The sequence below is a fragment of the Phialemonium atrogriseum genome (assembly GCF_030411735.1).
Source record: "Phialemonium atrogriseum strain 8032-3 unplaced genomic scaffold QBC33scaffold_27, whole genome shotgun sequence".
In the NCBI taxonomy this organism is placed as follows: Eukaryota; Fungi; Ascomycota; class Sordariomycetes; order Cephalothecales; family Cephalothecaceae; genus Phialemonium; species Phialemonium atrogriseum.
The window spans coordinates 202,700-223,184 of NW_026848164.1; the positions used below are offsets into that span (position 1 = coordinate 202,700).

At 56.9% G+C, this 20,485-nt stretch overlaps 10 protein-coding genes across 10 annotated transcripts; 6 read left to right on the forward strand and 4 right to left on the reverse strand.

Moving 5' to 3' along the window:
• Nucleotides 1-940: 940 nt before the first annotated feature.
• Nucleotides 941-2,451, forward strand: QBC33DRAFT_548488 (S-adenosyl-L-methionine-dependent methyltransferase). The gene is made up of 2 exons (XM_060428856.1): nucleotides 941-1,451; nucleotides 1,543-2,451. The coding sequence occupies exons 1-2, from the start codon at nucleotides 1,287-1,289 to the stop codon at nucleotides 2,212-2,214; spliced, it is 837 nt and encodes a 278-aa protein (XP_060280206.1). The 5' UTR covers nucleotides 941-1,286; the 3' UTR covers nucleotides 2,215-2,451.
• Nucleotides 2,057-3,672, reverse strand: QBC33DRAFT_596280 (uncharacterized protein). Its single transcript, XM_060431872.1, has 2 exons — nucleotides 2,977-3,672; nucleotides 2,057-2,917 (listed from the first exon to the last, which is right to left on the reverse strand). The coding sequence occupies exons 1-2, from the start codon at nucleotides 3,639-3,641 to the stop codon at nucleotides 2,455-2,457; spliced, it is 1,128 nt and encodes a 375-aa protein (XP_060280207.1). The 5' UTR covers nucleotides 3,642-3,672; the 3' UTR covers nucleotides 2,057-2,454.
• Nucleotides 3,673-4,165: 493 nt separating this feature from the next.
• On the reverse strand, nucleotides 4,166-4,887 carry QBC33DRAFT_478764 (cytochrome P450). The gene is made up of 2 exons (XM_060425300.1): nucleotides 4,417-4,887; nucleotides 4,166-4,315 (listed from the first exon to the last, which is right to left on the reverse strand). Exons 1-2 carry the CDS (start codon nucleotides 4,738-4,740, stop codon nucleotides 4,265-4,267), a joined length of 375 nt encoding a protein of 124 aa, XP_060280208.1. The 5' UTR covers nucleotides 4,741-4,887; the 3' UTR covers nucleotides 4,166-4,264.
• A 786-nt stretch (nucleotides 4,888-5,673) lies between these two features.
• On the forward strand, nucleotides 5,674-7,258 carry QBC33DRAFT_478768 (S-adenosyl-L-methionine-dependent methyltransferase). The gene is made up of 2 exons (XM_060425301.1): nucleotides 5,674-6,654; nucleotides 6,737-7,258. The coding sequence occupies exons 1-2, from the start codon at nucleotides 5,778-5,780 to the stop codon at nucleotides 7,066-7,068; spliced, it is 1,209 nt and encodes a 402-aa protein (XP_060280209.1). The 5' UTR covers nucleotides 5,674-5,777; the 3' UTR covers nucleotides 7,069-7,258.
• Nucleotides 7,259-7,488: 230 nt separating this feature from the next.
• On the forward strand, nucleotides 7,489-9,938 carry QBC33DRAFT_211189 (uncharacterized protein). Its single transcript, XM_060422664.1, has 4 exons — nucleotides 7,489-7,549; nucleotides 7,616-7,717; nucleotides 7,797-9,486; nucleotides 9,548-9,938. Exons 2-3 carry the CDS (start codon nucleotides 7,660-7,662, stop codon nucleotides 9,470-9,472), a joined length of 1,734 nt encoding a protein of 577 aa, XP_060280210.1. The 5' UTR covers nucleotides 7,489-7,549; nucleotides 7,616-7,659; the 3' UTR covers nucleotides 9,473-9,486; nucleotides 9,548-9,938.
• Nucleotides 9,888-12,838, forward strand: QBC33DRAFT_211163 (potassium transporter-domain-containing protein). Its single transcript, XM_060422663.1, has 3 exons — nucleotides 9,888-10,302; nucleotides 10,385-11,563; nucleotides 11,656-12,838. The coding sequence occupies exons 1-3, from the start codon at nucleotides 10,153-10,155 to the stop codon at nucleotides 12,661-12,663; spliced, it is 2,337 nt and encodes a 778-aa protein (XP_060280211.1). The 5' UTR covers nucleotides 9,888-10,152; the 3' UTR covers nucleotides 12,664-12,838.
• On the reverse strand, nucleotides 12,796-14,836 carry QBC33DRAFT_548500 (major facilitator superfamily domain-containing protein). The gene is made up of 3 exons (XM_060428857.1): nucleotides 14,511-14,836; nucleotides 13,705-14,422; nucleotides 12,796-13,652 (listed from the first exon to the last, which is right to left on the reverse strand). Exons 1-3 carry the CDS (start codon nucleotides 14,704-14,706, stop codon nucleotides 13,019-13,021), a joined length of 1,548 nt encoding a protein of 515 aa, XP_060280212.1. The 5' UTR covers nucleotides 14,707-14,836; the 3' UTR covers nucleotides 12,796-13,018.
• Nucleotides 14,837-16,482: 1,646 nt separating this feature from the next.
• On the forward strand, nucleotides 16,483-16,965 carry QBC33DRAFT_562320 (uncharacterized protein; the record flags this gene model as incomplete). Its single annotated transcript, XM_060430200.1, has 1 exon — nucleotides 16,483-16,965. One exon carries the CDS (start codon nucleotides 16,483-16,485, stop codon nucleotides 16,963-16,965), a length of 483 nt encoding a protein of 160 aa, XP_060280213.1.
• Nucleotides 16,966-17,556: 591 nt separating this feature from the next.
• On the forward strand, nucleotides 17,557-18,391 carry QBC33DRAFT_562321 (uncharacterized protein; the record flags this gene model as incomplete). The annotated part of the gene is made up of 3 exons (XM_060430201.1): nucleotides 17,557-17,948; nucleotides 18,270-18,319; nucleotides 18,351-18,391. The coding sequence occupies 3 exons, from the start codon at nucleotides 17,557-17,559 to the stop codon at nucleotides 18,389-18,391; spliced, it is 483 nt and encodes a 160-aa protein (XP_060280214.1).
• A 353-nt stretch (nucleotides 18,392-18,744) lies between these two features.
• QBC33DRAFT_613427 (uncharacterized protein) lies at nucleotides 18,745-20,139 on the reverse strand (the record flags this gene model as incomplete). Its single annotated transcript, XM_060432537.1, has 5 exons — nucleotides 18,745-19,332; nucleotides 19,369-19,612; nucleotides 19,643-19,884; nucleotides 19,918-19,963; nucleotides 20,003-20,139. 5 exons carry the CDS (start codon nucleotides 20,137-20,139, stop codon nucleotides 18,745-18,747), a joined length of 1,257 nt encoding a protein of 418 aa, XP_060280215.1.
• Nucleotides 20,140-20,485: the final 346 nt, after the last annotated feature.

Genomic DNA, 20,485 nt, shown 5'->3' on the forward strand with positions numbered 1-20,485 from the left:
TCGCTTCCATTCGTGCTTCCTTCCCACCACCTCTTTCTTTTTTCCACCCCCCGCTTCTACCCGCTGTGCGCTGGGCATCTGCACTGAACCCGCCTTGGCAAATCTTGGCAAAGCCGGACCCTATTTTAGGTTACCGGCTTCAAGCTCAACGGTGTCGGTGACTTAGTGTGCGCGCACTTAATTAGAGCTCACACCTAGCGTACCCTATCGTCGGCAGCAATATCGGGAATTCGTGGATCAAAAGATTATCTGATGGAGCGATATGATTATGCTGCATGACCGATCCGTTGAGCTCCACACAACCAAGACAGACACAAAATGCGACTGGGAATATGGCGGGAATGAACACATTGGTGGGTTGGCTTCCCATCGAGCTGGGATCCCAGTTATCGGAGCGAAAATCCCGGGAATCCAAGGTGTCTACGGATGTATGGCTGACTGAGGCAGCTCTTGTGAGACGCGAGAACAGGATCTGATAAGCACATGATCGTCTCGGTGTGAAAAGAGCGTGGGGGTCTAGACTCCTTCCTCAGCCGCACTATGCAGTGAGTCGGGAAGCATCCTGGAATTGTGCTAGTGCCTCGATTGGCACCATCATGGGTAGCCATGACTCGGTTAACATGGTAGGCATATTTTGGGGACTTGGCATCAAAGTCTGCCCGCTGTTCTTGACCCAGGCGCCTGGGCGAATCGTGTGGGATGCTGGCGAATTACCACCGAGATTGCAAAGCCAAGCCGAGTGGAAGATCATGCGATGTTCTTAACTGGATATGCCTTGGGAGAGTCGGTAACTCCAGCCCTTCCACGTGGCATCCTCCCCTGCATACATGTACCTAGCTAAATATGTTACCCAACGCGGTCGCGCATTCTACAGCATGTTATGGCGATATTCCCAATCTAAAGAAAGAGGCAACGCATGGAGGAACTCAGGAGAGGGGTAATTAGAATGGCAACCAATTCTGCATAAATCGAGTCAGCCCCAGCCGCTGTCCAATCGACAGAAAAGCCGCCCTTTTGCGGAAATATGTGAATCCCGCACGCGCAGCCTCACATCGTCCACATATATAGCCTTCTCCGATACCCGGGTTGACAGTTGCGGAGAGTCGGCCTCGGAGCTGCCATCGCACACGTCATTGGCCGTCGCAATTGCGTGCCGATTGGCCCCTGCCGATCTGCCGACTCGGCACCGATTCGGCCGTAGATAAAGCCGACTTCCCCGCGATGAGGGCGGCCAATGTCGAGCCATCAAACGGGAGCCCATTCCAACGCCGCTGCCATTTGCTGACATGACGACCGACGTGAAAATGGCCACAGACACAGACCCGTTCGCAACCTGGCGCTACCGGCAAGAGTTGCCAGCCGACAAGACCAACCTCGCCAAAGCGTGGGAGCTCCTCGAATCCTACAGCGGCATCCCCCCGGACGAGATCGATGCGCACGTCATCGCCGTCGTGAGTTCCCGGGAATCCTCCTCTCACCCCAGGCCACACATCCAACCAATCTCCCGCTCTAACCCCTTCCTCCCTCTCCCCCCCCTTTTAGCGCGACAAAGCCTACTCCATCTTCAACTACCCCTGCATCGGCCGCTGGCGCTTCCTAGACCTCTACCTAGCCTCCACGCCCGAGTACCCGGCCCTCATCTCGCGACTCCGCGCCGGCGACACCCTCCTGGACGTCGGCTGCTGCTTCGGACAGGTCCTGCGCGGGCTCGTGCACGACGGCGCCCCCGCCGCGAACCTGACGGGGACGGATCTGCGGCCCGAGTTCGTCGAGCTCGGCTACGAGCTGTTCCGCGACAGGGACACGTTCGGCGGGGCGTTTGTCACCGGCGATATCCTGGATCCGTCGGATGGGGCGCTCGCGGGCCTGGATGGTCGGTTTGATGTAGTTCATTCGGCGAGCTTCTTCCACCTGTTTGGCTGGGATGACCAGGTTAGGGTCGGGGAGCGGATCGTAAGGTTTTTTAAGCCGGGTGCGAAGGCGCTGGTGTTGGGTAGGCAGGTTGGGACATTTGAGCCGTTGAGTCTGGAGGAGTATCGGGCGCAGGGTGGGGAGGGCAGGTATCACCATAATATCGAGACGTTGCAGAAGTTGTGGGATGTGATTGGTGGGAAGACTGGGACGAGATGGAAGGTTACTGGTGAGATGTTTGACTACAACTTTGAGGAGGTGTTCAGGGTCATCATCCGGTTTGTCGTGTCTAAACTGGACTGACCGAAATAGTTTTCTTGGCTGCAAAGGTCAAAATGTTATATCTGCTAATTCTGCACTCGGATGTGAAGTTACTGGACAGTCCAATAATTGTGACATGGTAACCTTGTTCATTCAGATTCCGGAATCATGTATGGTGTAAATTCAGACTCATTTTAGGTAGGAAGAAAAAGGGGGAAAGGGAAAGAGACGAAGAGACAGGAAGAGGTCCACATAAATGAGAATCAGCCTTTTCCCGATCCCTTATTTGAACTTGATCTGCGACGAGTCCAGGGTGAGGATATACCTCTGCCCAACATGTTCCGTCAGCCCATAAATCTTCTTCCCCCTCTTGTCGTAGCTTAGGTCCTCGGTGCCGGGCGGCACGAAGCCCTTGTTGTTGTGGGCGACGCTCCCCGGGACCCAGCCCCAGATGTCGCTGTTGCTGTCGCCGTTGCTCCGGGAGATGTAGATCTTGCCGTCGGCCTGGACGGCGCCCTGCATGCGCTCGACGTTGACGCAGTACGCCCACGACGCCTTGGCCGTCTTGCCGTCGCTGTCGGTCCGCAGCTTGCGCGTCGTGTAGTCGAGCCCCCACTGCGCCATGCGGATCGGCACCGAGTCGCTGGTCTGGTACTCGCCAACTAGGAGGCTGTCTGGAGTGGTGGTGCGGTCCAGGGAGATGAAGGAGAACTGGAAGTTGAAGGACGGCGTCCATTTGTACCATCTTGACGCAAACCTGTTAGTGCTTGGCAGGAATAAAGGGGATATACGGAGGTGTGTTACCTGATCTGAGGGAGAACATATTTATAACCCGCTGCAGAGTATCCTCCGCCACTCTTTTTCCCAACCCCATCTCCAGAGTCAACTTGCCAGATATTGTCCATGTCAAAGACTCGGATCCCGTTCTTGGTATCCACAACCCACAGCGTGTTGCCGTACCACATGATGCCTCCCGCATGGACAGGAACCTCTTTGAAGTTGTCATCCGCGTCCGGATAGACGAGCAGAACGTGTCGATACTTGTCATTAGCTCTGTTGACAAACGTGACTCGCACACTCTTGTCGTCATCCCGGTGCCAGCTGACGACCCAGCCATCCTTGCCTTCGTAGGTGCCCACGTCGAGGGCATCTGCAGTGGATGTGATGCCCTGCGGCACCCACTTGCTCGTGTTCTCGTCGTCGAAGCTGGGCAGCTCCTCCCAGGCCTTCTTGCCTGAGGCGTCTGTTGTCATCTTGTGGTTGCCATCGTCAAACACGTCCGAGACGTGCACCTTTCTGCCGGCATCGGCGAAGATCTTGGAGAGCGGCGCGAGGTGCGCATTGTTTCCTTGGTCAGTGAGGACGAAGTCAGCACCGTTTCGCTTCTTATCGTCCGTGTTGCAGTTGTTGGCGTTCTGGGCCAGGGAGAGGGTGGCCGAAACAAGGGCCAAGACCGTGGATAACTTCATGATGCTTGAAGGGGAAGTGGCAATATTGTTGGACAACCTTTACTGTAGGTAGCTTATCTCACCGTGGCCCCACGTTCTATATATACTTGGCCGTGTGCGGTAATTACGCACTCAGTTGAACTCTAGAGGAATTGCAAGGGCCTCCAGTTCAGGGTCAAGTCAGCATTCTGGTGGGGATGTAACGTCGTGGTTCTTGAGTGTCCAACCCCTTGGCCAGGTTTGCCCGACATCTTGAAGAAGCTGAAGCGGATCAAAAATATTGTGTAATACCTTGCTGTTTGGTGTGTAATGCGGACATACAAATGACCCGAGACGTGACGATCTCGACGTAAATATGCTAAATTTAGTGCAACGTCCCCGCCATTTTCTATTCCTGGGGTTACCTCCTGCAGAGTAACACAGCAGGCCGCACTGTATTTCCACGTGCTTCATTAATTAGACGTGGACGGCTGGTTGAGGCTGTGCCAACAACCATCGAACAGCCTGCAGGGCGACAGCTCATGCAAGGCCAGCTCATCTTAGTTGTTTTCGTGGCTCTTTCTTTGCAAGAAGCGGCTCTGTGTCTCCGTTGCTACCGCACCTACCGAAATTGCTCGACAATACTGTGGCTGTTGACGCAGAAATCAGTATTCCCCATCATGTTGTGCAATGGCAAAGTCAAACCGTCTCAGAAGCTGTCATACCCGAATCCTCTCCGTCAGCATGTAATAACCCTCTCCAACGTGGTGGCGCGTAGATTCAGGGGTGAAATGGGCCAGGAGGGATGCGAGCTTACCTTGACAAATATCTTGTTCAGCCCCATCACTGCAAACGTCTTCCCGAGACACTGGAACGTGCCGTGCCCAAATGCGACATCGACGGTGGCGGCCATCTCCTTCAGCTTCTCACCGTCACTCGAACCGTCCAGCCATCGCTCGGGCCGGAACAGAGCCGCGTCCGGACCAAAGGTTTCCCTGTGGCGCATCATGCGAAGGATATTCACCCTCATTTGGGTGCCCTCGGGCAAGGAATAACCGCGAATGTGGGCCCCTCCTTTTAGAACCTGCTTGTACCTGTGGCCGGTTGGAGGCTTGAACATCCTGATGCCCTCCCGGATCATGGCCTGGAGGTACGTGAGCTGGTACGCCTCGGTGTTGCGGATGAGCGAGCTGATAATTACGCCTGGCTTCGATGCTGCATCGATCTCGCAGTGGAAACTAATCAGAGCTGAGGGGGTGTTGTGCAGGCAGAGGAGTGTCCTGCGTACCTCTGTGGCGGTAGGATAGGAACCGGCGATCCTATGGGCCGGGGGGGGGGGGGGGGGGGTGGAGGGAAAGGGATTCGGATTAGTGACGGCGAAGCCTCTTAGGATGACCTTTCAATAGACCAACTCAAGAACACTTCGGCCATCAGCTCATCCCGTATCAAGCCGTTTCTTGCATATCCACGCCCGGCTCGAAGCCTTCGCCTTCTTTCCCGAGTACTTCCGACGGTTCCAACGTCAGCAGCAATATATAATCATGCGATCGCGCGATGGGCTGTCCAGGCTGGCAGAAACTTAACCTACACCGGGGGCAAGCTTGGCCTTTAGTTCCTTCTGCAGCCCATCGTCTCGCATCGAGAAGAGCTGCATTGGATGTTATCGAAGAAGGACGGAGAATATCCCGGTTCTCTCGCCGAGCATTGAAAGTCGTAAAGCTGATTATTCATCAGTTCAGCAGCCAAGATGGAGAGCTTTGCGCGGCAATTCTTCTTTCAGGGCTAGCAACATCCGTTTCTCCATCACGCCCGGGCATAACACCCATGGATCGCTCATGACTGATTAAATTTCCCGTCTCCGGTCCCGGTCTTCGGCAGGCTTCATTTCACGGACAGTCACGGCCCGCGCCGGATATGCACGATCTACTTCCCTCATCCCCGGAATAGCCTAGTGTGCTTCCCGTAGCCTATCATGCCTTACGGTTTGTTGACCCGACAGATATCGACCTAGTCAGCGTCGCAATGGCCCACCTCTAGACCGGAACGAAGGGAGGGGAGTAAGTCAAACCACCATCACCCCGCATCGTCGAGCCAGATATCTAGGACGAACCGCCTGCTATAACTGACAGATAACGTCTAATAATTGCCATTATAGAACCGTTGAGCTCCCATTCCGAAATGGCCGAGAACATTGCAAAGGCACTGGAGGAGGCCGAGAAGCTGGTCGAGTCCCTGAAGGGCTTCGACGGCACGCCGGCCGCCCACCTAGGCCTACTAAAGCAGACCGCCACGGTACAACGAGCCCTCGAGGAGCCATACGACACGGTGACGCGCCTAGTGGAGACCATGAGCTTCGCCTCGGCACTGCACACCCTCCTCGGCATCGGCGCGCTGCAGCAGCTCCCCCCTTCGGGCGCCTCGGCTTCGGCTCGGGACCTGGCGGCGGCCGCCAACGTCGACGTGTCAGTCGTCGAGCGCGCGTTCCGCCTCGTGCTGGCCAACGGCGTCGGCGCGCAGACGGCGCCGGACGCGTACGCGCACAACGCGCTGTCGCGGGCGCTGCTGCCGGACACCTTCGGCGCCTTCTTCCTCGTCCTGATGGACTTCGTGCGCGCGTGGGTCGCGTGCCCCGAGTACTTTCGCACGCACGCCCCCGGGGACCTTTTCGACCTCCGCAAGAGCCCGTTTGTGTTCGCCGAGGGGAAGGAGGGGTCGACGTACTACGAGGTCCTGGACGCCGCTGGTCCCGAGAAGCGGGCCGTGTGGAACGCTACCATGCAGCAGAGCGAGAAGAACATGCCCGTGCTGGGAATGTTCCCGTTTGCGTCGCTCAGGGACCGGGTCGAGGCGGAGCCCGACAGGCCGTTCATTGTCGATATCGGCGGCGGCAGGGGCCAGGCGATGCTGCGGATTGAGACCGAGTGCCCGCGGTTCTTTGGCGGGAAGGTGGTCTTGCAGGATCTGCCTTCTGTCATCAATACGCTGAAACCGGAGGAGCTTCCGGGCATTGAGCCGATGGTCTATGACATCTTCAGTGGTCCAAACCCCGTCAAAAGTGCGTTGCGGATAATATTACCACTAATTGGCTAATTATCCCCCATCTGAAGCTGGCTGTTCACTAATTGATCCAATCCTAGACGCGCACGTGTACTTTCTCCGCCGACTGCTCCACGACTTTTACAGCCCCGAGTGCATTCAGATCCTCAAAAATGCCGCCGCATCCATGGCCACCGACTCGCGACTGATCATCTGCGACATGCTGGTTCCGGACATGGTGGAGGTGGGCGAGGCGATGGAGCTATACTGGCTGGACTTCAGCTTGATGGCGATGAGCGGCAAGGAGAAGACACTCGACGAGTTCAACGACATCTTCGATGCCGTGGGGTTGGAGCTTGTCAAGATTTACCCATCGGGAATTGGCAAGACTGTCATGTTGGAGACTAGGCTTAGGCTTAAGGCGATGTCCTAGGTGTTATTTTCAAAAGACACCAAGAGCCAAGAAGTTCCAAGAAGTTCCAAGACACAGCTAGTCGGAAATTAGATTAGACAGGCGTTCCATTGGTCACAATGCCTGAGGCATTTTTCAATTTCAAAACAAATTTGGTAACAGATAATTTGCGGCAGCAATTCGAGCGCGCTGTCATCATCCTCACGACAAAAATATGGATGGAACTGATGAAGCGACTTGCTTAGTAGCCAGCGGTCTTGACATCCGGGGCCAGATAGGGTTCCTTGAACTTGACGAAATGATGACCGAGACTGAACACTGCCTCGGCGACGAGCATTCCCAGCAGCAGCTGCCTTCGGTTTTCACCACCATCCATCGGTACGTGGCCAGATCTCGACCCGTGTCTGGGGTGGTGGAGAAACGCAGCTGCAGAATCGCGCTACCGGGATGGCTTGCTAATTGATCCTCTGAAGTGTCAGGAAGCTCGTGCTGGCAAGCATTGGTAGGCAGCCATCTTATTCCGAAGAAAACCTCGCGTAATTCGAGCTGACTCTGAGCTTCCATGCAGATGACCCCTACACACTGGACCAATTGACCAGCCCAAGGGTCAACATGCTCATCGTCCGTCCTCTAGTAGACCGGCTCTATGATCCCAATGACAGCTCGACAGGTCAATCTGCCCTGCTCTCCTCCTCTCTATCTATCCTGGAGGTTAATCAATTAATACACGACTGACTCGCAATCACTAGTGTACTGTCTTTTGGCCAACCGTGTACAGTTCCTCCGCGAGCAGTCCGCTGTCGTGCACCAGACAGTCAATATCGCGAGGGCGACGTTGTGCGAGTTGGTAGCCACGCGTATCCTGCGAAAGTTCCACGAAGACAATCCCGGTTCTTTGGGTTTGCTTCTCCTAGCCAACATCCTGGTCGAGGGCTTCGATCCATTCTCAGGCGCATCGAGGGCCGTGGAACGGTCCGCACGCTCCCAGCAATGGCCAGTTCAGGAGCGCGGCGGATATGAGAGAAAGCTCACGGCTCTCGAGCTGGCGATTCTCTCCGAGAGCAAGACCTTTATCAGCTCGCAGGCGTGTCAACGAGTCGTCAACGCTGTGTACGAGGGACAAGTTTTCTATACCCCCTTGTCATTCGTCGATATATTGCCGGATCACTACAGACACCACCCGGTCTCCCTCTACGACCCCCGCAAAGCGCCTCTATTTAACCATTATCGCCTCATCGTACCTCGCTATCGGAACACCATCGAGATACTCCAGTTCTTGGTCCTGGTGCTCTTGTACGTTCTGGCCATGGTCCATCGCAACAGCGCCTCCACCATCGGTCTCTACGAGGCCCTCTTCGTCATCTACACATCAGGCTGGGTTCTCGATGAAATTGCTGCCATCATCGAGCACGGTTGGGAGGTCCATGCACAGAACCTCTGGTCCTTCTTGGACGCAACGTTTACGCTCATCTTCGGCTTCTATGTCCTCGCCCGAGTCTACGATGTCTCGGCCGGCCACGTACATGACGGGACCGGACTTCATGTGCTATGCATTGCCGCACCGGTATTGCTCACTCGTGTCGCGTTCAACCTGTTGCCCGACAACATCGTCTTCATCTCGCTCCATGCCATGATGAAGGACTTCCTGGTACTGACGTTCCTAGCCGTCTGGTGCTTCACTGGCTTCCTCCTGGCGCTACAGTGGTTACCAACGAGCGACAGTGCCACTGCTAGTTCCAGTCCGAGATGGTATACAGTGATAAAATGGCTTCTTTGGATCTGGTTTGGACTGGACGGGACGGGAATCGAGGAGTCGGTCCAGTTCCATGTCATTCTGGGCCCGGCTCTCATGGTCGCCTTTGCATTCCTGGGCAACACCTTATTCCTAACGATCCTGGTGGCGCTACTCACCAACACATTCTCCAGGATCGCTGCCGCCGAGACCGCCGAAATCCAATTTCGACGCGCCGTGCTGACATTCGAGGGCGTCAAGAGCGATGCCATTTTTGCGTATCCCCCGCCTTTCAACATCCTGGCTCTCGTCGTCCTCCTCCCGCTCAAGTTCCTCATTTCGGCGCGGGCCTTTCACGACACACATGTCGCGATAGTCCAGGTACTGAACGCGCCCACCTTGTTGCTCATCGGCCTCTACGAGCGCCGCCATCGCATTTGGGCCCAGACGGCATCAGGAGGAGGATCAAAGCCGTTCTTGAAGTGGCAATTTACCGGTTTCTCTCCCCATGGCGATATACAGGCTGTCTTTGAGGCGGAGGCACCACCGGGTGTCCAGGAGGAAGCCGATGAGCTTGATGGGCTGAGTGAGATGGGGTTCCCAGACAACAACGACGGAATTTCGAGGTCGTCGAGGGAGATCAAGCGTCCAGTAACATTTAGAGCGCGCGGCACCGAGGCCCGACCTGTCTGATAGGTCGAAACTGTGTTTGTCTGCCCCTCTTATCCACCCAATGGACTGCTTCTGAGTGACCATCATTATTATTAGTGTTGCCTGCATGTGCAGTACGAGCGATAAGAAAAATCCCTCATATTTGCCTCCGGTTTCACCTGGAAGCAGCCGAGCCCAGATGTGACGGAATGGGGGGAACAGCAAGAATGGAAACTACCCAACCCCGCATCGAAGTATCCAATATCTGGTGATACGGTAGCTCCACGCCTTACGAGGCACTGTCGGGACATTCAAGTAACAACCTACCTGCCCGGGGTGCAGACGGCCCCACTACCCCACAGCGGCAAGGCCCGTTTTCGACGGGGTTCCCCCTGCGCTCCTCAGATGGAACAACGTTGCGTAGAGGCCTCCCTCGCCGTGCCAACCCTAAAGATAAGAATACGAGATAATTAGATCATCTAACATCAAATGGTCGCGGTGGTGGAACCCGGGTAGTTATCGTCACTCAGGAGGTCAGGAGATCAGTAATTGCTGTCGTGGCTGAGCTGCTGAGCTGTTGGATTTTCACCACTAATTATCCCCCTGTGATATCAGTGCCCAGTAGATATTATAAAAAACATATCCCCTTCCCAGAAACTTCCTCGCATCCTGCCAGTCATCGTTTGACCCAAGGCTTTTCACCGCGCTCGCCGTAAGACAAAATGCCGATTGCCACAGACGAGGCCACTGCCGAGTCTTCATCCGCAGCAACGGATAGCGAAACTGCCGCTGCTCGGGAGGCGTGGGACATTGAGCATGAGGAGAAGGCCCACCAGATCGCCGAAGGTGACCTGAATCTCAGACTCAAACAAGTAAGAATAGGTGGCGGGCAGGCAGGCGGCTGCTCTGCCGATGGGACTAATGAAAGAATTAGCTAACAAGCTGTTTCACCAGAACCACAAGGGCATTATCCTCCTCTGGCTGGCCTGGCAGAGCACTGGTGTCATCTACGGGGACATCGGCACCAGTCCGCTCTATGTCTATAGCTCTACATTCACTTCTCAGCCATCGTATGACGACCTCGTCGGCGCCCTCTCCATCATCATCTGGTCGCTGACTCTCATCGTCACCGTAAAATACTGCTTCATCGTGCTCTGCGCCGATGACGACGGACAGGGTGGCACATTTGCCCTATATTCCCTCCTTGCGCGCTACGCCAAAATTGTGCGGCGCGATCCCAACGTCTCCGGAATGGTCCGCCTCGAGCGCCAGCGAACCGGCGACATGAAGCCCGCCGGCAGAAACGTCCGGGCGTTTCTCGAACACAGCCCCGTCTCGCAGGGCCTCCTCAAGGCCTTTGGGGTGCTCGGCGTCTCCATGGTGATGGCCGATGGCGTTCTCACTCCGGCCCAGTCCGTCCTCGGCGCGATCCAAGGCATTCGAGTCGCGAACCCGGACTTGGGCACGAGCGCCATTGTCGGCATCTCGTGCACCATTCTCGTTGCCCTCTTTCTGATCCAGCCGCTCGGCACAACCAAGGTCGGCACCGCATTCGCGCCCATCGTCGTCATCTGGCTTCTCTTCAACTTGTGCAGCGGCATCTACAACTTGGCAGTCCACGACCACACCGTCTTGAAGGCTTTCAGTCCTGGTTATGCGTTTGCCTACCTCGTCCGCAACGGCCGCAAGGGGTGGGAATCCCTCGGGGGTCTCCTTCTGGCTTTCACCGGTGTCGAGGCTCTTTTCGCCGACCTCGGCGCCTTTGGGAAACGCGCCATCCAGCTGTCGTGGCTCTGCCTTGCGTTCCCGTGCCTGCTCTTCGCCTATATCGGGCAAGCGGCGTTCATTTCGGCTGATAAGAGCCAGACTGCATTTACAAACCCCTTCTTCAATGCCGTGCCGCCGGGAACCTTATATTTCAGTCTGGTTATCGCTGTCCTGGCGGCCATTGTCGCCAGCCAGGCGATGATCACGAGCTCATTTCAGCTCTTGTCCCAGGTCATGAGGCTGAGCTATTTCCCCCACATCAAAACCGTGCACACGAGTCGGCAGTTCCATGAACAGGTGTATATGCCCCTGGCGAACTGGCTGCTGATGATCGGCACTGTCATCGTTACTGCAGTCTACAACAATGTTGGTTAACCCCGTGTCCCCCCAGCTGCGTGTGACTCGCGTCACAGGTCCGATAAATATTATTGCTAACAGTCACTCGCCCATCCAAACAGACAACCAGCCTCGGGAACGCTTATGGTGTGTGCGTCATCATAGTCACCATGATCACGACCTGCATGGTGTCTCTTGTGGCAATCATCATTTGGCGCATCCCGTTAGTGATTGTCCTTTTCTTCTTCGCCATGTTCGCCTCCTTAGATGGCGCGTATATGTCCTCGGCGCTCCGGAAGGTCCCGGAGGGCGCTTGGTTCACACTCGTCCTGGCCTTCGTCCTCGCAAGCATTTTCGTCTTATGGAGATGGGGCAAAGAACAGCAGTGGGCCGCCGAAGCCACGGATCGCGTCGTGCAGTCCCAGCTGCTTCAGCTGTCGCGCACTCCACCGGCGGACGCCGACACAAAGAAGGACAGCAGCAGCAACGCTCCTCCGCAACTGAGTCTTACCGAGGCCTTTGGCGGAGGAGACCTCTCGACGGCGTCGGGCCTGGGCATCTTCTTCGACAAGACAGGAGGCGGCGGCGGTGGCGGTGACGACATCGTCCCCCGGGTTTTCACGCAGTTCATCCGCAAGTTCAAGGCGCGGCCCGAGCTGATCGTCTTCTTCCACATGCGGCCGCTCTCGGTGCCCACGGTCCCGGCCGAGGAGCGCTTCGTCGTCACCCGAGCCAACCGCCACATGCCGTCGTCCTATCGCGTCACCCTACGCCACGGGTACCTGGACAACGTCCTGACGCACGACCTCGGTCTCATCATCGTGGAGCAGCTGGCAAGTTTCATCCGAGGCGGGGTCGCGGACCCCGGATTGCCGCTCGAGAACCTACCTCCTGCTGTGCGGAACGAGATCGACGCGCTTGGCTGCTCCAAAACCGCCCAGACGGTGTATATCCTGGGGAAAATGGTGATGCGGGTCCGGCCGGTGCCTGGCAGCCTCATCAGGCGATTCATAAGGACTGTCATGCTCAGGTCTTACCTCTGGATCCGGGAGAATTCAAGGACCAAGCTTGCAGATCTCGACTTGGACTATGACAACCTGGTCGAGGTCGGCTTTGTAAAGGAAATCTGATCTGGGCTGGCTTTCCTAGGTTCCCCCCCCCCTCCCCCCCCGCCCCCACGCCGCACCCTTCGTTCCCCCATACTTTCTTCCGGGAGGAACCCCAATAGACTCAGGCTTTGTTGATATGAAGACTTATTTAGTGGCTAAGCGTAATAATTGATGCTTTGGGTATGATCCTCTTATGCTCCTGTTTGAGAACACGACTAAATATGCTAGAAGAAAGCCTCGCGTAGATGACAGCCAGAAAAGAGTCAAGATACCCGATCAAGAGTTGGGTATCGCTGCAAAGGAAGACCAGTACGTCATATATGCCCCCAGGTATCCTATCACAGTATTAGAGGTCCAAGTCCTCCATCCATCTACCTCACATAACATAGCGGAAGTAGGGGTTCTCCTTGTCCGTCAAGTCCATAAAGGCCAGCTTCGCGCGCTCCTCCTCGTCGCCGGGCACGGCGTCCCGCCTCTTGTTTTCTCTCCACAGGACGTAGTACAGCGCGACGGACGCGGCGATGCAGATGACGTAGCAGATGATGAGGCCGAGCCACAGCTCCGGGTAGTGCTGGGCCTTGGACTGGCTGCGGACCAGCTGGGGGCCGACGATGTTGCCGACGCAGTAGGCGACGAAGATGGTGGCGGCCATGAAGCTCTTCTTGGTGTGGCCCGCCACGTTGGACATGCCGACCGTGATGACGAGGCTGACGACGCCGCCGAACGTGCCCGTGATCGAGTAGCCGATCACGGGGGCCGCCGCGTGCCGCGTCCACGCCGACTTCCAGATGATGGCGCACCCGGCCATGACCGGCAGACAGCACGCCACCAGCATGATGATGCGGATGTTGGGGATCCGGCTGCCGAGGTAGCCCGTCGCCAGGATCACGATGAAGCACAGCCCGCCGAGCGGGAACTGGAAGAGGATCGACTCGAGCGTCGACCAGCCGAAGGTGGACACGATTAGGGGGCCGAAGCCGCTGACTGCGCCGTTCATGGTGTAGCTGCGGGCATGTTAGCTGTCTCGTTTGAAGGAGAAATAAAGGGAGAACCCACGCAGAGGCCATCATCAGGGCGACGAGCCAGACCTTGATGTCCAGGACCGCCTCCTTCACCTGCGAGATCTTGAACTTGGTGCAGCGCACGCCCGTCTGGCCGTACCTCAGGCGCTCGACGGCGGCGAAGCGCTCCTCCTCGGTCAGGAACCAGGCCGAGACGGGCGAGCTCGGCATGGCGAAGCAGAACAGGCCGAACAGGAAGGTCAGGCAGCCGGCCAGGAGGTAGATGTACTGCCACCGCTGGAGGCTGCCGCCGGTGATCTGGGCGAAGCCGTAGTTGAGGGCGCCGCCGATGATGGTGAAGAGCCCCGTGCTGCTGAACCACCAGCTCTGGCGCAGCGACTGCTCCAGCTGCGTGTAGTAGCCCGTGATGATGCACATGAACCCCGTGGGGATGATGCTCTCGACGAAGCCGAGGAAGAAGCGCTGCGCGTACAGGCCGCGGTGGTCCGTCACCGCCGCCGTGGACATGCACACGGCCGCCCACACGATGACCACGCCCCCCAGCATCCGCCCGACGTCGAACCGCTGCAGCGCGTAGGTCATCGGGTAGAGCCCCGCCAGCATGCCGAAGTAGAACAGCGACGTCGCCCAGCTGAGCCGCGACGTGTCCGTCGTGGGCGGCACCGTCGAGTTGTCCACCACCGAGAGCCCGAGGTCGCCCGTCATGCCGAAGAGCACCGCCGAGCCAAGAATCGCCTTGTCGTAATAGACGATGCCATCTGATCAGGCGGAGGGTGTGTGTTAGCGCTACCCCAGCCCATGGAGTCTATTCACACTCCTCTTTTACTCCGCTTGAGGGGCACGTACAGCCGAATATCATAGCGGGGATGAGAAACCAGTCGATCTTGCGGACGGCACGCGCGGTCACGGTAGGATCGATCGTGTGCGGTGACTCGCCCACCATGGCGATGGCAACATCTTGTCCATCCGCAATGCGGCGATCAGCTCCGGTCTCGGCGTCGCGGTGCACTGAGGGGCTGCCTCCGGTTTTCTCGGTCGCCATAGCCGTAAACAGTAGCGCAGATCCAAAGGGGAATATTCTGTAGAATCGGTATGCTCGATGGAGACCGAGAAACGGGAAGCAATGCTCACATTGTACTACTACTGCTACAATTATACTAAATATATCCCGCAGTGCAAATTTGCATCTCTTGGCGTACCCCCGCGCAGATTTCATCGCCAGACACTAAACAGGCTAGCGCCGCTTTCGCAATGGGGTCTAGCCCGGTAGTTCGATCTAATCTATGACCTAATCCATTCCATCCCTGCTAGTTCAAGCGGCACTGACTTGTGGGTCACACCTGACACCTGCGTCTCCGGAGAACAGGAAGGCACCGACCAGGCCAACACAGCAACCATGACACCGATATTCATCTTCTTCGCCGCCGAGTTCAAGAAGAAGCTACGACCTAGCTATGTTCTTAGCCCGAGTGTAGCCGTCCACATCATCCAAGCGGGGTCCAGGCCTCCTTCAGGGTCGGGTCCATACATGTTCCTGATCCAGGGAGACATCAATCATGTCCAAAGCCCCTTCCATATCCAGAAGATGGTCAAAATCCACAACATTTTCTAGATCCACCACGTCGATGGTTCCAGTCCTGGGTCTCTTTTGATGTCCCAGGCTCATCGTGACTCACTGAGCTGAGTCGCAATCGGCAAAGTCAGCAGACGGAACCCCTAAGCTGGGGGAAGGAACGATGTCTTCGTCTCCACCACCTCAGGCCTCACCCTGGCCAGACTGGAGCTGCCTACAGGTACCTTCTTACCATTCATCAAGCGATGTTATTTCAAATGACTCCCGTTGGCAGATTCCTTGAGAACCTTCTCGATTCATATGGCCCCAATTTTAAGATGACCCCAGGCCTTCGCTCGGGTCAAATCTTGGTCCCAGTGTTGGCCGTTCAGTTCAAGGTGTCGATTGCGCCTTCCTCAACACAGAAATATTCACAATGTGCCCGGGTGATTAGTGTCGGTCGCTTAGAGCCGGCAGGAGCTCATGGAATGGCTCATCCTCCAGATCCATTCTCACGAACCTCATCAAAACCGAAAACCCAGGTATCTCGTGAAATCCTTCCGATGATACAAGGAGTCCCAGTATGAAGTCAGGCGTCGTCGTAAATACGGATATGGCGGCGATACCTACCTACCTCCAGGTATTTAGGTACAAATGGGATGAACTCAGTGGCACGTCTTTCCTCAAGGAGGTTATTTCCTTCCTCAACAGAAGTCCTTCCCTTCGGAAATGCATATTCCCCTCTTTCGCAGTGCCGCGCCGGTTCCTCTATTGTACCTACCTAGCTCCTTCCTCTATCTATTGTAGTTCCTTCCTCGTGGATGGAGGTACCATGCTTACAGCTCGATAAGCATCAGAGCCCAGAAGGACCCATGAGCTCACAGCTCAAACGTTCCTCAGACAGCAGGTACGGCCTTTTCGAAGTAGAACAAGCACAAGGGACAGAATGAATATATAAAAGGAACTTGATCTGGGTGAAGGAGCTCCCATGGATCCAAGCACACAAACATGGCCGAGCATATGATCGCCGCCGGCGCCGCCCGGCCCATCATCACCACCGTCATCACCACCATCACCTTGGTCGCTGACCCCGCCACCACCATCACCATCACCACCGCCTCGGCCACCGCCGCCGTCAGCAACACCTTCCCCGGCCATGTCGGCGACGCCTAGGCGTCGAAACTTCATGCCGCCGGCTTTGTCTGCCCGCCCGCACCAGCCTGCCCGCCAGTGCCCGCCTTACCCACCACCACCACCACCACCATCATGACCACCACTATCTCAGCCGCCAACACCACCACCTCGATTGCTGCAGCCACCGCCACCGTCACCATTACCATAACAACCACCACCGCCTATGGCGACGACGCTTGGGCGTCGAAACTTCTTGCGGCCGCCTTTGCCGGGCTTGCCTGCCCGCCGGTGCCCGCCTGCCCGACCTGCCAGGACACCCCCGCCGTCGTGGGGACCACCTTGGCCGCTGGGTACCTGACCTTCGTCCTCGCGTGGGCTGTTCTGATGTGGGCGATGAACTTGGGGGGAGGGGGGGACGGGGGACAAGGAGGCGGCAGGGGGGACCCCGGGGACGGGGACGACCTCGGTGACGACTGCCGTGGGAGGGGGAGCTGGGCGACGGGGGGACGGGGCCGCCAGCGACGAATGTGGCAGGAGGGGAGGAGGGGGGAAACCCCGGGACGAGGTCCCCGGCCGTTCCTCAGGGGGACGGGGGAGTGGTGGAGACCTTCCTGAGTTTTTAGTTGCGCGAAGTATTTTTGGCGGGGTCAGCGACTGAGGTGATGGTGGTGATCAGTATCAATCACTTGGAGCCCGCAGGAATTCATGAAATGGCTGTTCGATACCTCCCAACTACCTAGGTAATCCTCCCCAAAGACCAGAGAGGAAGGAAAACTACAATAGAGAGAGGAAGGAAAACTACAATAGAGAGAGGAAGGAAAACTACAATAGAGAGGGGAAGGGAAACTACAATAGAGAGACGGGAGGAACCGGGATTGCGAAAGAATGGAATACAGATGGAATGTATCTCTGGCAAAGGGAAGGACTTCTGATGAGGAAGGAGAGGACCTCCTTGCGGAAAGACGTGGCCACAGAGTTTGTCTCATTCGTACCGACCTAACTACCTAGGTACCTAGACGCAGGTATCACTTTACAAATGTTCCTCAGACACCAAGCACAGGTCTTCCAAAGTGGAAGGAGCATTAGGGGAAAGCTTTCCTTACAGACCGATAATACCAGAGCCGAGAAGAGCCCATGAATGTATAAAGGGAGCTTGATCCCCAGTGAATGTAGGAGTTCCCTTAGATCCAAGCAACAAAAAAAAAAATGGCGGCCCTCGTCGCAGCCATCGCCGCCGCGGCTCTGCCCGCCACCAACACCACCACCACCATCACCACCACCACCTCCTCGGTCGCGGCTGCCGCCGCCACCGTCACCGTCACCACCACCACCTCCTCGGTCGCGGCTGCCGCCGCCACCGTCACCGTCACCACCACCACCACCACCTACGGCGACGACGCCTGGGCGTCAAAACTTCTTGCGGCCTGCTTCGCCGGGCTCGCCTGCCCACCCGTGCCCGCCTGCCCCCCGGTGCCCTCCTGCCCCCCGGTGCCCGCCTGTCCGCCGCCGCCCGCCTACCCGGCCTCGCCGGCTACCCCCGTGGGGACCATCTTGGCCGTCTTGTTCGGCACCATCTGTGCCGCGTGGGTCGCCCTGGCGTGGGCTCTGCATTGGGCGGAGAAGAGAGGGGGGGGGTGCAGGGGGGAGGAGGGACCGAGGGGACGGGGGGAGGAGGGACTGGGGGGACGGGGGGGGCGGGGGGCGCGGGGACGGGGACCCCGGCGACGGATGGGGCAGGGGGGGGCGCGGGGACGGATGTGGCAGGAGGCCGGGAAGGAGACGGGGTGGGAGCGGCCTGAGTTTTTAGGTGCGCCAAATATTTTTAACTAATACGGAAGGGGCGGGTGGGTGGGACCAATCAAAGGATTCTGGGCGGTTGCCCTGGGCGGTTTGCCCTGTCGTGCATACTCTCGTCTTAGGTCTCGCGTCGTGATACTGTCCGATACCATCTCCGACATCATGGCCGAGGGTTCTGACGCTTGGCGTGCTAACTTCAACAGTTACGTCTCTCCGTCAGACGCGCCACGTATCTCGCATCTAAAGTGGTTGATGCTAGATTGTCTGTGTCTTATCTGTTTGGCATTGTACTTTTGTCTCTAAGATTGGATGGATGACGGTGGCATATTGGCGCCACTACGCACTTTACCCCTATATACGTTGATTTCAACGAGAACATTCGTCCAATCAACCTACGCGCCTCCATGCGAAGGTGGGAATGCACCCTGGTCGGGGTCCGCCCATATAAGCCCACGCCTCTCGACTTTAAAGTCCGTTGATTGGCTGCCTTAGAAATAAGAGATAAAGAATAAAACAAACTTGGAAGGGTTCTCAACAGCCCAAACCCCTTTTCTGTTCCCCGTCTATCTTTACATGCCCCTCGTCCCCGTATCAGGCTCATCGCGATGCCGGGCAAGAACCAGTGCACCGTCGGATTATCTTGTCAAGAGGGACAAGAGATGGTTTTAGGTACCGATAATAGTTCCTACATCCCTGCTGGCGACACCACAGGACCCCAAAGCTTGCATCGTCGGCTGTCAGGTTGTAGGAGTCCGGATCGAGGGCTCGGAACCAAGACATGGTCACACAGCCTGGGCGCCAATCTGCGGGGAAAACGTTAATCTGGCGGCAGTATCTCACTCGCAAACAGCTACCTCCACCGGAGCATGGGTTAGTCCAGACTATCAAGGTGCCCAAGCTGTTGTCAGCCCATGCGCGGTGACTTCCTGTCTGTGCCTCTTGTGGCTGTGGGTTCTCGTCCCCGGCATCCTTGGTCGGCTGGAGGGCGCCGAGGCGGCGATCCGGGTGGGCTCGACACGTTGGGTACCTAATCTCTTCCACGGGTGTGAGTTGCCAACCGTGCGAAAGATTCTCCAAGCCGGAGTATTGGAGACAGCAGCAACGATTCGGGTCAAAGCAGCTCATTTCCGTTAGACGGCCTGGAGGAAGCTCTGGGGCAATGAACTCCGCAGCGCCCTTTCGTAACTGCTCGAATTGTTGGCGCATAACGTGGGGAGTCACCCGTTTGCAGTGGCCAAGTTCATCGCAGCCAAGATCAGGAAGGCGGAGATGTCCAACCCACCGAAGCTCAACCACGATGTTACTCTTGATTGTGGTTTCAACGGCGACAGTGGGTTGTATATTCGCGTGGAGAGTATGAATGGAGTGAGGGCCATGGTGTTTAGGAATGTGGCTCGGGTCTTCGCAAGGTGGCAAGTATACTGTGGTTCGCATGGCGTTGGGATCGATGCCGAGTTTAGCTAGCCTCGACGCAACAGGGGCTATTTCAGCCCACTTCACCACCTTATGGTTGCAGAGCCGCACAAATCCCTCGCGCCCAATGCAGATTCGAGACCGGGGTGGTGCCCGCCGCTGACCTCGAGAAAATAGACCGACGGGATGGTCGCACCGGCAGCCGGAGCAATGCATGTACGTCGCTGTCAGTCGGGACAGCTTTTCGTTCCAGGTTGGACTTGTCCGCATTGCTCGACAGTCGGCGCAATATTCTCCGATGTCTCTGTCAAGGAGAGGTCTGAGCTGTTTCCGGGGCCATGACTCTATTTTTGGCACGTGCCAGGGGACGAAGATCGATCGCTGGTGATATTCGATATCATGACTCTTGGCGAATTCTCGAGAGCAATAGAGGCGGAGAAACTACCGGCATGCCCGTCTCAGACACTGGATGCTCAGTGGGTCAAGGAGCTTCATGATGTCAAGAAGCAATTCTTCTGGAAGTCCGCAGAGTGGGCTGCAAGTCTGGTTGTGGAATCCGTCTGCCACCAGGGGATCCATAGCCATGAGCCTGGCTTTGATGTCGGGATCGGTAGAACACTGGCATGGGGTCGGATTTTTTCTGTGTGACGTCCACGTTGAAGGGGGAGTAAATGGCGGCTCGGGGGTTCCCTTCGGCACCTGAGCCGTCCTCTGCGGCACCTGAGCCGTCCTCTTGCGCACCCGGGCCGTCCTCTTGCGCACCCGGGCCGTCCTCCTCGGCGTTTGAGCCACCACAAGCCCCCAGACGAGGTTGCTAATCCAGGCCCCCATGGTGGATGCTGAATCGTGGATGAGAGAGGTGTTGGTGCAGCAGAACAGGCAGAGATGATGAGCAGAAAAAGTCTTTATATTAACCAGGCCCTTG